Here is a 16047-nt window from a genome sequence, read left to right as displayed (position 1 = left end):
AAAGTTATTATAATTATTAATAAATATATAGAAATCGATTAATTATCTATTTTTGGTAATTCTTAATATTGACGTAACTAATTTCAGTTTTTATCAAATTTAGAGTCAGACCTTTTGCAAATAAATTGTTTTACACGTGGCGGTCGTAGAGAGTTTCCATAAGCATGTCGAATCATAACAAGACGCGTGTACAGTTAAACGATTGCAAACCAATCAAATTTAAGTCTTCCAACTGAACATCAAAAGTCAATGAAACGTTTAAAATACGCCGATTAGAACACCGCAATCGTCTCTTATATTTTCCTCTTTTTGGAGGAGAAGACCCTGGAGTTTTTCTCATGGCCTACGTCGAGGGAGGTTTGTATGCTTTCTCTCTTTCTCTCAAAATTAATTTTTTTACTTATAATATTTCAAATTATTGTTTATGTTATGAGATCTTTTAGTTTCTATTCGAAATTTGTTGCCGATCTTTTCTTATGATGTATAAGGATTTCTTTCTGGGTGTTGAAATTTAATATTGTAGTAATCTAATTAGGTATGAGAAAGGAGCGTATTTATCGTATTTATGATATCGGATGATTATAGATCGTAATTTCTTCTGAGTTCGCCCAAATTGGGGTTGTCTGTGATTCGACGATGTCTTTAATGAGAATTGTTCTAGTTTCGAACAATCTTGAATTTCTAACCCTTTTTTATATGAATCTGTCTGAGTTATTCTTCTTCACGCTGTTATGAAACAGCTGAAATCGGAGCTTTCAGCTATTATTGAGCCTAGTTTGGCATTGTCTTAGGGTTTGCGGGAACTCTGGTTTAAAAGAAAGAACTTTTTAGGTAACATTCAAAATGAATTCGAAATTTGAACCTATTTGATATTCTGATTGCAGTCCAGATGAAATCACAGAGTTTTTCCAAACGAGGCAATGCATATATTATAGTGTTCTTAGGTGCTTTTCATTGGAATCAACTCAGGTCATTCCCAAAAAGTTTCAATGGTTTTGCAAAAGTCCTCTCTTTGATATATCTATCGTTGTGTTTTCATTTAATGGTTCAACTTTTTCTTTTTCTTGTTTTTACATCTAGTGGTTGATACCGGCTAAAACTGTGATATTTGAAGACTGTTATTTCCTAATTCCTAATGTTATTATGAATTTGAAAGTTCTTTATGTTCTTCCATATGTAGCCCTAGCCCATGAGTGTATGTACGTGTGTTTTTGTTATATATCAGGAGGATATAGTTGTGTTGATTTACCTGTCTTGGGTTGATTGATTGTGGAGTTGCGGGTGATATTCTTAAACTTTGCTCTGAGTTTATGGATGACTATAATTGCATAGCTTTCATAAATACATTGGTAATTTGAAGATAAGTTATGGCATATTGTCTTCGTGATGAAAAAATGGCCTTTTCGTTACTTCAGCATATTCCTATTTGTCATGGAGACTTCCCCTCTCTTCATTCATAAGGAAACATTTGTCCATGCATGTTTGTTTAGGTGTTTTGAAATCAAAGCGTTCAATATGGCGACTGAGAACTATCACTGATTTTTTCTGGGCAATTATCAATTTCATTGGAGTGTTCTTCTCGACCATGTTCTCGGTAAGTTTTTCATTTTTTCCTTTTGTCATTGACCTTTGTTTAGGGTTTCTGTTTTCTTTTTCATTATTTTGTTAGTCTGTATCAATCAACTGGAAACTTGACTTTTGGATGTGCATCAGATGGAAAAGTCCGATGCCTACAGAAAAGGCTTTGGTTCAAGCAAGAAATGGGATGATGGTCCAGGAGGACCTGGAAGTGGACCATATGGTGGAGGTGGTGGCCCACGACGACCACCACGGGGAATGGACAATGTTCGGGGAATTGACCATAGTACGTCATTTGCCCCCTTTTTTATCTGTTGTTTGTCACAGCTTTCCTCTTTCTTTCGTTTCTTTCCTTTTGATTTGTCCATTAAAAGATTTTTCTTTCTGCTGCTATATTTCAGGTTCCCTTCCTGCCTGTGGCTCCTGCTGCGGTGGCTAAATGCTGCAAGCATACATCTTGTGCATGTACACTGTTATATAGCTAAAGTCCTCTTATTATAAGTAAGGATGTTCCACATGTTTTTAATGTCAATAGATTGCCTGTGAAACAGGCAACTTTGAACCTCTATAAAACCAGAGATGCTTTTATGTACTTTCAAACTTTTGCTAAATGGTGGGCTGATACTGCTCTGTTTCTACAACATGTCGATTTGATTCGAGAAACATGTTCCATTAGTTTCTCTGTGTGTAAACTCTGTTTTGAAGAGATTATTTAGGGATGTCAAGATTGCATTTCAGGTAACAGTGAGGAACTTATGCATGCCCACATGACTGGAGACCTAATACATTATTGATGTCTCAAACCATTTGAATAAGGGGTAAGCGGATCAAATTGAAGTGAACTGAATCAATCTAATTGAAATAAGTTGGCTTTTTCAGTTTATTCGGACAAGGTAATTTGTTTCGGACCGAATGCCATATCCAATACCCAAGATGAAATAATCATATATACGCAATGCCCAACGTACTTCACACCTTAATTTAAATTAATTTTGAAACGAGTAGCAAGATTTTTGGGTTCACATAAAATATTAGTCGAAATCAGGTATTCACTTCTGATGAAATTAATTTTCTTTTCGCGAGTGTTTTTTTAAGGAGTTGATATGTATTTTACTTTCATGGATGGAAATTGCACTACAATATCATAGTTAAGTCATGATTAAGAGATGAGGCAAGGTAAGTAATTATCACATCTCACCTCATGATTAATTATTGTTATATCTATACTAATAATAAGGCTCCATTTGATTTTTTTTTAAAAACTTTTTTTGAAAATTGAAAAAACATGTTTGGAAATTAAAATATATATTATTTTCAATAATGAAAATAGAAAAACATGTTTAGTACACTATTTTTTTTATAATAGAAATATGGAAAATAAAATAAATATGTATACATTTATATGTATTTGAATCTTTGATATTTAAAATTTGTTGAAAATATAAATATTTATACTTTTCAATGAATTTTGCACCACGAACAAATAATTAATAAATCTAAAAACTCTTATTTTTATAAAATATTTTCAATGAAAGTAAATATTTTTATTGTTTCTAATTTTTATTTCAAAAATTATTTTTCAAAATTTCAATTAAATACTTGTTTATTAGTAATTTTCATTTTTTAAGAAAATGAAAAACAAAAATAGTCTCTAATTTCTAAAGCTATACGGACAACTCCCTAAAATCTTACATTTGAGAGATAATAAATGCTTAAAAGCACCCGAACTCACGTTTTGTTACATATTATATAAACAATAATGATGTCAATTAAGCTAAAACTCAACCAACTTTTCCCACTTTTAATCTTTTATAATGATGTTTCTTCCAGGGATAAAATAATATTTAGTCCATGAATTTGGTAACTTTTTTCAACTTCATCCTTAGACCTTTGCTCTACTTTAGTCCTAGAACCTGTCAACTTTTCCCAATTTTGGTCTTGATCTGTCATAATTTATTATAACAAATTAGGCTCTTTTCACTACTTAAGAAGCTTGTATTCAAGCATTTTTGTGTTATTTTTATTTATTTTGTGAAGTATTTAGTGTTTAGTTGTAATTGTATAAATTGAGCTTCTTGTGATCTTTTATGACCTATTAGGCCGATTTAGGCATAAGGTGGAACTAACAAGTTAATCGAGTATGAAGGAAACAACCTAAGCCAATGAGCCAATGACTTAGCCTGAATGTCGCAACATTCAACATGGAAGTCACAAAATTGGAAGCTGCCTCAACACTTAGTCAAAATTTCAACCAAGATCCACAAGGCAAGCTTATTGGCCTCATAGTCGCAACACTAGGATAGTAAAGTCGCGACATTCAACCCAGTCCCAAAGATCCTACAATAGTGTTTTTGTCCGACCAGTCTCATTTAATTGTAATTCAGATTGTAATAGACTTAATTAGGTCAAAATACACCTAGACTATAAATATTATGTTAAACCATCACTTTAAGGAGCTCGTTTTAGGGTTTTAGATTCATAGTTTAGTAGATTTCAAATTTTTCCAAGGATTGTTTCTTTATTCTTCAGTTTTCAAGTTAATTTATTTTCAATTTCGTTTGCTATTTCCATTTTATTTTCTTTTTGTTCGAGCTTCATTGCAAAGCAATAATCGACATATTTTGTGGATCATCGTGGCCATTCAATCAATCACAAGTCTTGGATTCACCAAAATTCCTGAGAATTTCTTACTCTTTATTATTTTACATTGTTTGTGATGTTTGATAATTGGGTAAGATTAATCGTATATAGAATGACTCATAATTAAATCCCTAGGAAGGTTGGTTGACTGAAGTGAGTGTGGTTAGCTTAAGGCTAGTGTTCATAAACTAATTAATTGGATTATGTTAAATGTACTTAAATCCTAGAATTAACGACTCTAAGAAGTTATTTAGGTAAATGAGACCGAAAGGGTATTCTACTTAGAATCAATTCAACTTAACCTAGTTTAGTTCCGTCAAGTGAAAAGATAAGTGGACTAAGTTGATTAATTAATTTAGTTATGAGCCGAAAGGTATTAACTAGGTTAATTCTAAATTAATTGGTAAAATTTCCGACTTTAGGTTAATCACAACCATGGACGTTAATCACCCTTCTGCATGTTAATCTTGATTGTTAATTTGAAATTTTTATTATTTATGCACTTTAGACCTTCTTACTTTAAAATATCAATTTTAGTGTTTAATCATACTACGTTAAGTAGATTAGTAGCTGCCTAGACTTAGCTTAGCATGTTAGGCTTTACTATTAATTTTTTTAAACGGACCTCCCTTGAGTACGATCCTCAAAATACTTCCAAAGTATTTCGTTGTAGTTAATTATATTATAATTTAACTTGTACACTTGTAGATACTGCGCTTCATTAACATATTTAATTGCATTATTTTAAGTCTTAGATTTCATCAAGGTATGATGATATGGCACTTTGAGATCATGCCACATCATCACTTGGAAAATTTAAAAAAAAATCTAAAAATAGCAAATGGTTATCAAATATATATATTTAAAAAATTCAAGTGATGACATGGTATAGTCTTAGAGTGGAATGTCACTATACCTTAACGAAATCCAAGCTTAGGGATTAAATTGAGAAAAGTTGTCATATTCTAGAACTAATGTGGACAAAAATATTCATAGATCAAGGTGAAATTTTTGTCAAATTTAAGGACTAAATGTTACTTTATCTTTTTTTAATACCATAACAATACCTTTTTTTACCTCTCTTATACATACTTTTATTAATATTTTATTACTTTTCACCCACAACGGGGGTTCAATTTCTAGTTTATATTAGGGCTTTGTTATCCAAATAATATAAAAAATAATTAATTACGAAAAAGATATGGAAAATAGATTAATTACGAAAATAGGTATTTACTACAGAGTTCTGACGGTGTCGCCTAACATATTGGTGGCACCAGACTAAAATATGATGTAAAATATTCAGGAACCTGATTTATAAATTTTTCGTTTCGATTAGCAGTTGAAAAAAGGGTTTTAAGGGTGCCGCCTGACAGTGTAGTGACACCAAACTTTAAATAGAGTAAATTGCTTCATAAACCCTCTTTATTTATTATTTTATTTTATTCACCTTTAACACCGAAAATAGAAAGGGCAAATTACCAAAAAAAGCCGGGTTTTTTCAAAATTTACCGAATGGGCTAATTTTTTTATTATTTACCGGATTGGGCCATTTTCCGGGAAATCGCGTCCACGTCAGCGCGATGTCAGGGTACGTGTCAGGACATCGCGTCCACGTCAGCGCGACCTGCTGACGTGGAAGGAAATTGCGTCCCTGAGAGAGCGATTTCCTTCCACGTCAGCAGGTCACGCTGACGTGGACGTGATGTAGGCCGCGCGTGAACAGTACCCTAACGGTCAAATTTTTGACCGTTGCCCCCCCAACGGTAAAAAAAAAACTATAAATACCCCCACCCCTTTATTTTTTTTCACAAACAAATCCTATGTAATTTTTCCTCTCTAATCCTCTCAATTTCCTTCCAAAATTCTCTCAAACCCATATTTAATTTCAATTTCCTTCCAAAATTCTCTTAAATCCATATTTAATTTCAATTTCCCCTCAATTTCATTTTTTAAAATAATTTTAATTTTTTAATATTTTTTAAAAATAATTTTAAATTTTTTTTATATTTTCATCAATGGCCGGATCATTAATTCGTCTTGATAGGAATCACATATCGGTGGAGCAAATGAAAATGGTAAGTATTAAATTTAATTTTTAAATATTATTTAAGATTTTTTGTAACACCCCTTACCCGTATTCGACACCAAAATAGGGTACGAGGCATTACCGGAGTTTACTAATTAATTTTCAGACATTTCATTTTTATCTAGCTTTCATATTTATAACCAATCAAAATCAATACATTAATGAGCTAACGTTAACCAATTTAACTTATACATGCCATTATAACCAGAATCAAATCATCCAAAATTACCGATAGAACCAATGGATACTGTGATATATCTCCAACAAGCTTCCAACTCAATTTAGCTTCCAATAATCAGCTAAATGTATCAAATAATTATATATATTACCAATAATAATTTAATTCCAATAATAATACACACATATATATATAATTTTCGTTACCAAATAGCATTCACTTCAATTAAAATTATTACAGAATATAGCTCATTCGAGCTTACCAGACTAAATTGCAGAAATACCAAAATTCAGGGATATTTTGGAAGTTTTCTATTTTTCTCAAATTTTCACCCAATCTTGATCTAAATTAATATTTCATTCCATTTACTAATTTAAATAATAAAACAATTCATTTCATGCAATTTGTTCACTTGTTGACATTTTTACAAATTTACCCTTAAAGTTTTACTTTTATTCAATTTAGTCCCTGAGTCTAAAGCGTGCAAGTTATCCATACTAACTGAATATTCATATATATATTTTCCTCCTCCTCCTCCCCATTCCTCATCCTTAATTTATAATACATGCTTATAAGTAACGTTATCTATTATTTCACAATTTACTTGTAAATTTATTCAAAGCTGTCCATTTGAATCATAGCCACTAAATTATTTTTATCTTGAGCTACAGAACTCCAAATTAGGATCCTCTAATTTTACCTGAAACTAGACTCACATACCTTCTTACCATAAAATTTTCAAAATTTTTGGTTCAGCCAATAAGTACAGTTTATTCTTTAAATCCACCTTTGTTCTGTTGTCTGACAATTCCGACCCTTCTTCACTAAAAATTAATTATATCTTTGTTCAGAATTCGGATGATGTCCCCATTTGTTTCTATTGAAAATAGACTCATTAAGGATTTTAAACATATAAATTGTAACCCATAAATATTTTTGTACAATTTTTAATGATTTTTCCAAGTCAGAATAGGGAAACCTGAATTCATTCTGTCCTTGTCTCACAAAATTTATTATATCTCATAATTTACAATTATATTACTTACACCGTTTCTTTTATGAGAAATTAGACTAAATAAGATTTAATTACATATTTTATTCATACTCTAATTCGATTTTCATAATTTATGGTGATTTTTCAAAGTGAGCCCACTGTTACTGCCCAAAACCATTTTGGTGCAAGATGTTTATTACCATGTTTATAACACCCTTATTTTCTTTCTCTACACTATTTCTCATCACTTTCTCTTATTTTCTCTTCACTAACATATCAAGAACATAGGACCATATATACAAAAACTTTACGTTAACATCATTTCCATGCTTTTTCAATAATATCAAACTTAAAAATATATTAAAATCTTGATGTACTTACCTTGTCATATTGATTTCAATCTTTAACTTGATTTTCTCTCTCCTCCAGCTTCTATTTCTTGAATCTAACTTGATATTCTAGCTCCCCATAGTCTCCTTGTTATCTTTCTCTCTTGATGGATATGGAAATTCTTTTGATTTCTAGATAAAAATGATGAATTTTTGGTGGAAGGACTAAATTGTAAAGAAAGTAAAACTTTCTTTCTTCTCTTCTCTTCTAACGTGAATTGCATGGAAAAGATGGTGGGTTTCATCCCTCTCATCTTTCTTTCCACATATATATATACTAAATATTAAAATAATAAAATAATAACATATCATTTAAAAATCAAATCAAAATATTAATAAACTATTATTTATTTATTTATTTAATCTAAAATATCTCCAACATCATCATTATATTCTAGATTTCTCTCTCTTCTAATTGACCATTTTACCCTTCATGATATTTTAAAATTTCATCTTGAGTCATCACTTAATTTGGTAAAATTGTGATTTAGTCCCTCAAACTTCTTCACCTTTTTCAATTTGGTCCTAATCCATCCATTTTTCTTAGTTTCTACATCATTCCACCCTTAAAATATTTACACCATTGGTCCTTCAACTTTTCATATTTACACTTTAACCCCTTAATTTTTGAGTATTTACTCTTGAGCAACAAAACGTTTCTCACTTTTACGATTTAATCCTTTCTTGAACTAATATGTCATAATATACGACCCAATGTTGACATAACTCCAAAATTTCCCCTTTTTGACGCTTTATTTTCTTATTTTATTATATCAAAGATAATATCTTACTGTAAAGATTTTCGAGGTATTACATTTTTTTATTTATGTATTTTTAGATAATTATTAATTTATTATTTGTTATAAATGTCTGAAGATCGGGTATTGGAATGCAATATCTGGAATATGCATGCTCCTCCATCACCGTTAGTAGTGAACTACCTGCGGGAAGCGGGTTTTTGGCACGTGGCGACGGTAGGCCGAGGATGCAAGTTGGACCCGAAACTGACCAGTGCGTTGATCGAGAGGTGGAGACCCGAGATGCACACATTCTATCTTCCATGTGGAGAGTGCACTATCACTCTAGAAGATGTCCATTTGCAATTGGGATTGCCGGTGGACGGGCGCCAAGTCACCGGGTCTGCCCAATCTAGCAATTGGGAGGCGGTGTGCTACAAGCTTTTGGGCGCTATTCTGGATAAAATGGATGGAGGTAAGGTCGAGATGGGCTGGTTACGTGCCACCTTCCCCGATCCGAATGCAAATTCAACAAACCGAAATTGAAAGAATCTAATATGCTCGATCATACATTCTTCAAATAATTGGAGGTTATCTGATGCCTGACACATCACGGAGCCGTGTACATCTAAGGTGGCTGCTAAAACTCGTTGATTTTAGAGGAGCCGGTGAATTTAGTTGGGCGCCTGCCGTCTTAGCAACATTATATCGGGAGATGTGCGGGGCGACGCGACCGAGGAGAGCAAACATCGGAGGTTGCCTGTCACTACTGCAATCATGGGCATGGTTTCGCTTTTCATTTCTACGTCCTCGAGTGAACCACCCATATACATTCCCACTCATAACGAGGTAAAATTTATATTAAATTTTGGAATTATTATGTAGATTTTGTAAGAATAAAAGTATGCTAAAAATTTATTTAATTAGGTGGAACCATCCGGCAAGTTATCGTGGATTACCGTCTGAACTTGAAGATATACGACTTCTATTGGAGCAATGGTCAGAAGCAGAAGTAAGTATTATTACAAATAGATATTTTCATACATTCGCTAGTCGATTGATATTTAGTATTTAGTATTTAGTATTATGTATATAACTAATATTTCTATCATGTTCATATAGTTTCAATGGACACCATACAAGGACCCAGCAATGCGGGCAGTAATCTCGGAAGATTTTTTACAAAATCCAAACGCTTGGCAAGCGAAAGTGGTGTTGATCAACTATGCAACCGTGGAGCCCCACCAGACAGACAGAGTGCTATGACAGTTTGGATGTAGACAACCGATTCCTGCGGACCCTGAGGTGTTTGACGATCACCACAAAATCGACCTTCAGCTATTAGGTACGGATTGGCCTAGATACTCGTCTGAGTACACAAAAATATGGGAAAATCGGCATGAATATCTACCTACTCGGGAACAAATCATCGTTCCGGAGTTAGCGTGCGTTCCAGAATACATGCCATGGTTTAGGATCCATAGCAAGCCGTATTTACTTACGCCAGAGGAGACGCAGCGGCAAATACGTGTCGGAAGGGAAAGGCGCGGGCCTTTAAATCCAAGACGAGAAGACTACGAAGGCAGCCCCTCAACGAGGCCCAGACAGTCACCCGGCTCATCATCAGCGACCATGCAATCACTATCCCCAACGAGAGCACCGACGTAGTCACTTGACGCAGCAATTCAACAGATGATACCCACGCAACCGCCTTTCCCTATGATGCCAGGTGCGTTTCCTAGCCCTTATATGTACCCTAACCCTTACATGTATCCTTTTCAGAATCCTATGGCAGGTTGGAGCCAAATGTCCGGTTCAGCTCTATTTCCTATTATGCTGAGCGGACCGCCAATATCTAGGCCAGCGATGCAGGAGAGATCGCAAGGGGGGCCGTCGAGGAGCTCTCCTTTTTACCACTCGCCACCAACGTATGGCTTTCAAACACAATCGTCGTTCATGATTCAAACACCTCCACATACACTATTCTTTGAAGGTGGATCATCGTCCCAAGTCCGACAACCAGATGTCAAACCAGAAGAACCACAATCACCACCGGAGGAAGAACAACCGCTGCCGGAAGCTAGAGGAAGGAGGAATCTAGCGTGTAACCGTCGACGGCCGCCATGTGGAACCGAATCCCCCGGGCATAGACATTGATTGCCGTATTTAAATTTATTATCTGATGTAATAAAATATAAGTTTATTTAATATAATAAAATAGAAGTTCAATTTGATGTAATAAAAACCCTAATTTATTTAAAAACCCTAACTTAATTAAAAACCCTAACCCTAACCTAACTTAATTAAAAACCCTAACTTAATTAAAAACCCTAACCCTAACCTAATTTAATTAAAAACCCTAACCCTAACCTAATTTAATTAAAAACCCTAACCTAACTTAATTAAAAATCTTAAACCCTAAAAACCCTAACCCTAACCTAACTTAATTAAAAACCCTAACCCTAACCTAACTTAATTAAAAACCCTAACTTAATTAAAAACCTTAACCCTAACCTAATTTAATTAAAAACCCTAACCCTAACCCTAACCTAATTAAAAACCCTAACCCTGGCCTGCATAAGTTGCTGCTCGCTTTGGAAATAGCGCCGCCAAACGGAAATATATCTCTCGCACAACTGATGTTATCGGTAGATAGCGCGTTCCTTTAAGAACAGAATTTATACATTCTGCCAGGTTCGACGTCATATGGTCATATCTTAGGCCTCCGTCATATGCTTGTTCCCACTGTTCGAAACGTATGTTACAAAGGTAGTCTGCCCCTTCTCCGTTTTGGGATCGTAAAATTGCCAACATCTCGGCAAAACGATATTTATTTATTTCATACCCTGCCAATATAAGATCATAGCGAATATTTTATACCACTTCTACCAATAAAACTAATTCAAATTGACAAACGAAATAATACAGTTATAGACTAAATACCCATGTTGGTCACTTATCGTCGTTCACTCTTAGATGGATATTGCCTGTAGTAGTTCGAAGCAACGTGTCTTAGGCAATACCTATGGTGTGTGCGCTGCCACAAGCTTCCCTCTCGATCAAATGCAGCTAGTATACCGGCGCCCCGATCTGAAATAACACAGATATCAGGTTGGGGGCACACAGGTTTCCTTAACCTCGAGAGAAAGAAATCTCAGTCATCAGACGACTCCCCCGGTGTTATTGCAAATGCAATTGGAAGAATTCTCCCACCGTCGTCCTGTGCCACTGCAACCAATAGCCGATGAGTATACCTACCGAACATGAAGGTACCGTCAATTTGTACCAACGGCTTATAGTATGGAAATGCGTCTCGGCATTGCTTAAAGGTCCAAAATAGGCGTTTGAACACTTGGCATCCACGTAACAATCGGTCGTTGTAGTACGCATGTTCCATTTCAAGGTCTGTGATGGCACCTGGGATGTATCTCTCTATCACCTGACACCACTGCCATATTTCATTATATGAGGCATCCCACCCACTATGCATCTTCTCCAACGCCTTCTGCTTAGCTATCCAAGCCTTGCGGTAAGAGGGCGTGTACCCCATTTGGCTACGAATATTGGCAATTATCACCGGCACTGAAGTCCTAGGATCTGCTTTTATCGTGGGCAGTATCAAGCTAGCTAACATAGCTGAATCCATTTTGGGATGATCTTGTGAAACATCTACAGAGGGAGTACATTAAATAATACAACATTGCAAAATAAAATTATTATTCAAATTCATTCAATCTTGTACCTGCAGCACATGTATGTAGACCTTTGTACTTTTTTATCTCCCACAACCCTGTCCTTTTCCTTAACGAGGTGACGATTTTCCATGAACATGTGTCGTTTTGCACCGCACACTTCGCCTCAAACTTATCAGATTTTGATTTAACGACGTGGTAATTAACGCCGTTTTTGATGCTATGCTATTTCAAAGCACCAATAAAACTATCCTTGTTGGTAAACTGATTACCAACTTCAAGTTCACCGAAATCTACCCCCAAACTTGTACGATCGCGCAACTGGTATGGTAGATCTGGAAACTCTAACGCATCATCCGTTGATAGATCGACATTATGCATGTGGGTTGGAGGTGAGTATGCTCTGAATCGTGGATTTTCTTCTTCATCTGAACTCCTTTCAGCATCTTCACCCTTTGTTGGAATCGACTCCGGTTCAGAAAATAATCTCACTTCTGCATCATCCGGCCTGGACTCTCGAGGTGGATTTACATCGGAGTCATCTTCTAACCCATAATCATCTGCAGCGTACGACGTCCTCTCACCGGTTGATGTCGTAGGTAGTACGTCATCCCTTTTTCTGGGCATTTGATAACGTCCCCAATTGGATGTAGATTGCCATCCACTAGAACTTGATGCAGTTCCTCAGTACGTATTTCCAGCGTCAAACGTCGAGCCACCGACGTACATGTCCCATCCACCGACAGAGTGTTTTGCGGGGGATATGCATTGGACACCGCTACCGAACATGGGCTGTTCCATATTTTGTAACCCGCTAACTGAGTGTCGGCCAGGGGTCGTGTATACATCTCGAACAACGGACGGAAGTACATCAGTTGGCGACGTAAATTGTACATATAACTCAATATAAGTTGCTCCACTAGCAAGATGAGTCTGCACCATTGCCTCCAAGCTACGAGCACCTTTTATGTCGAACGAGTCATATGCCACTGGATCAACACAAGAACAAAATTGATACGTGATTGACAAAACTTTCATTGGCGTCGTTCCGAAGATTTTACGCTTAATTCTTTTACGAAGTTCTGTCAAATCTATGTTCTGGTTAAATGACAGTCGCACCGTATTCTCCGACAAAAAAACAACACCATTCTCGATGTGGCAAACCTCACCATCGTAGTAAATAACATCACTAATACGTTCACTCATTTTGAAACTCTAACTTTCTTAGCCTCTCTAAATTGTTTCTACTATGACTTATGCATTCTAAGAACATTTTCTGCCTAATTTATAGCCTCAGCCCAAACTTGCTACTGTAGCAAAATCGCGTCCACGATAACGCGATTTCACAATTTCTTCCCAAATAGCATCCTGGTAGAGGCGATTTTATACTATTTGCTCAGAAACGTCAAAAAATTTTATTTCTTACATGACCTACTGTAGCAAAATCGTGTCCACGAGGGCGCGATTTCACAATTTCTTCTCAAATAGCATCTTGGTAGAGCCAATTTTATACTATTTGCTCAGAAACGTCAAAAAAATTATTTCTTACATGACCTACTGTAGCAAAATCACGTCCACAATGGCGCAATTTCACAATTTCTTCTCAAATAGCATCCTGGTAGAGGCGATTTTATACTATTTGACCAGAAACGTCAACTTGAAATAATTTATTCCGGGACCTAAAAAACCTAAAAAGTCTAAACCCTAAACCATAAAAGCCAAAAAAATCAAACGTGAAAAATGCGTCAAAATCGCGTCCCCAAGAACGCGCCACGTGGCAGGACGTCGCATCCATGTCAGCAGGTCGCGCTGACATGGACGCGATGTCCTGAGACGTACCCTGACATCACGCTGACGTGGACACGATTTCCCGAAAAATGGCCAATTCCGGTAATTAATCAAAAAATCGGCCCATTTCGGTAAATTTTGAAAAAAAACAGCTTTTTTTGGTAAATTGCCCAAATAGAAAGGCCTCTTACCAAATAGAAAGGCCTCTTACCAATTAGTCTAAAAAAAATTGCCCAAACAGTATTTTGATAAAAAAGCCAATTCCAACTAAAAATAAATTTTATTTATTTTTTTAAAAATAATTATAATTTTATTATCAATTTGATTTACGGACACGGTATAAATTATAATTATAAAAATTTTAGAAAAATTTTATTATGTATAATTTATAATTATTAGTTAAATTTATAGTTTTCAAATATAATGTGAATGAAAGAAAACTACTATGAATATTGTTAATTGTTAGACGTAATTTGAGCAAATAAATTATTTTTTGAAAATTAAATAAAATTTATTTCCAGTTGGAATAAGTTTTTTTACAAAAATACTTTTTAGTAGAAAAAAACTTTTTGGACTAATTGGTAAGAGGCCTCTCTATTTTTTGTGTTAAAAGAGAATAAAAGAAAATAATAAATAAGGGGTTAATGAAACAATTTACCCTATTTAAGTTTGGTGCCGCAACTCAGACAACACCCTTAAAGCTTTTTTCACTTGCCAATCAAAACGAGAAATTTACAGACAGGTCCCTGAATATTTTAGATCGTGACATTTTAATTTGATGCCGCCAATACGTCAGGCGGCATCGTCAAAACACTACAGTAAATGCTTATTTTTGTAATTAATCTGTTTTCCATACCTTTTTGTAATTAATTAATTTTTTTATATTATTTAGGTAAAAAACATTATATTAGACGTATTTTGTTCTATATCTGTACTAATATAATTTTTTTCAAGTGAGTTTAGTGTCATAGATTAATTAGATATTAACTTAGTTGAAAAATAATATGATTATATTTAAATATAAAAAGATATAACATTAAATATTTTAGTAATTTCCCAAAGCTTGAAAATCTACCCACTAGTTCCCTTATAATTTCTCCACAAACCCAATGTTTTACAATTGTGTACAATTTTTATCAATAATTGTTTCTTATTTTTTTATGTATTCTTTTATCTATAATTGTGTACATTTTTATTAGTTTATTAATAATTATTAAAAAATTTAAAAAATTATTAATTATTTTATATGTTTCTTTGTAATTTTTGCCATCCATATAATCAACATGGTTTAACATTTAATAATAAAAAGTAATGAATCTCACTAAATAGTTAAAAATAAATTCGAATTGTTGGGAGGGCTTTACTTGAATACCACCCTTTGTCCGAATAAGACTATACTTAAAAAAACGGATAAAGATACTTTTAATTTATACGGAAAAAATTTAAAAAAAATAATGAATCTCATAAAATTATGAAATTAAAAGCCGTGAAAAACTTGTTACTAAATCTATCCCAAGAGTCAAACAACTCGCCCGACCTAACTCAATTTGGAGCAAGTTCAGACAAAAAATTTCTTGTATTATGTTAAAAATGAGGAAAATATAGTAAAATGACCAGAAATTAAAAAACACGTTCCCAAAATTTAGAAATTGCACCATAAATGGATCCATCATTTTTGCCCCATGCTCTTGCTTGCTTTACACAAACTCATCATTATTAACATTTTGTGTGTGACACACTTCCATATTATAAATTTGAATTTATAAATTATCAATGATATTAAGTAAATAATTTTTTTTACTAAAAAAATAATTTTAAAATATAAAAAACAAAACAATAATAATAACTATATTTTTTAACAAATATGATATTTACATCATATTTATTAATCCATCAAATATGCAATTTTGATTTTTTAGATATAGTTTAAGCATTCTCCTCCTTTTTATATCATATGATCTC

At 34.0% G+C, this 16047-nt stretch overlaps 1 protein-coding gene across 1 annotated transcript; it reads left to right on the top strand.

The window, feature by feature from the left end:
• The first annotated feature begins 239 nt into the window (after positions 1 to 239).
• On the top strand, positions 240 to 2219 carry LOC107904988 (selenoprotein K). Its single transcript, XM_016831531.2, has 4 exons — positions 240 to 357; positions 1491 to 1594; positions 1714 to 1864; positions 1980 to 2219. The coding sequence occupies exons 1-4, from the start codon at positions 339 to 341 to the stop codon at positions 2015 to 2017; spliced, it is 312 nt and encodes a 103-aa protein (XP_016687020.1). The 5' UTR covers positions 240 to 338; the 3' UTR covers positions 2018 to 2219.
• The last annotated feature ends 13828 nt before the right edge of the window (positions 2220 to 16047 follow it).

Source organism: Gossypium hirsutum, chromosome D05, assembly GCF_007990345.1.
Source record: "Gossypium hirsutum isolate 1008001.06 chromosome D05, Gossypium_hirsutum_v2.1, whole genome shotgun sequence".
NCBI lineage: Eukaryota > Viridiplantae > Streptophyta > Magnoliopsida > Malvales > Malvaceae > Gossypium > Gossypium hirsutum.
Note: the sequence above shows the minus strand (reverse complement) of the source record. Positions and strands in the feature narration are given on the sequence as shown.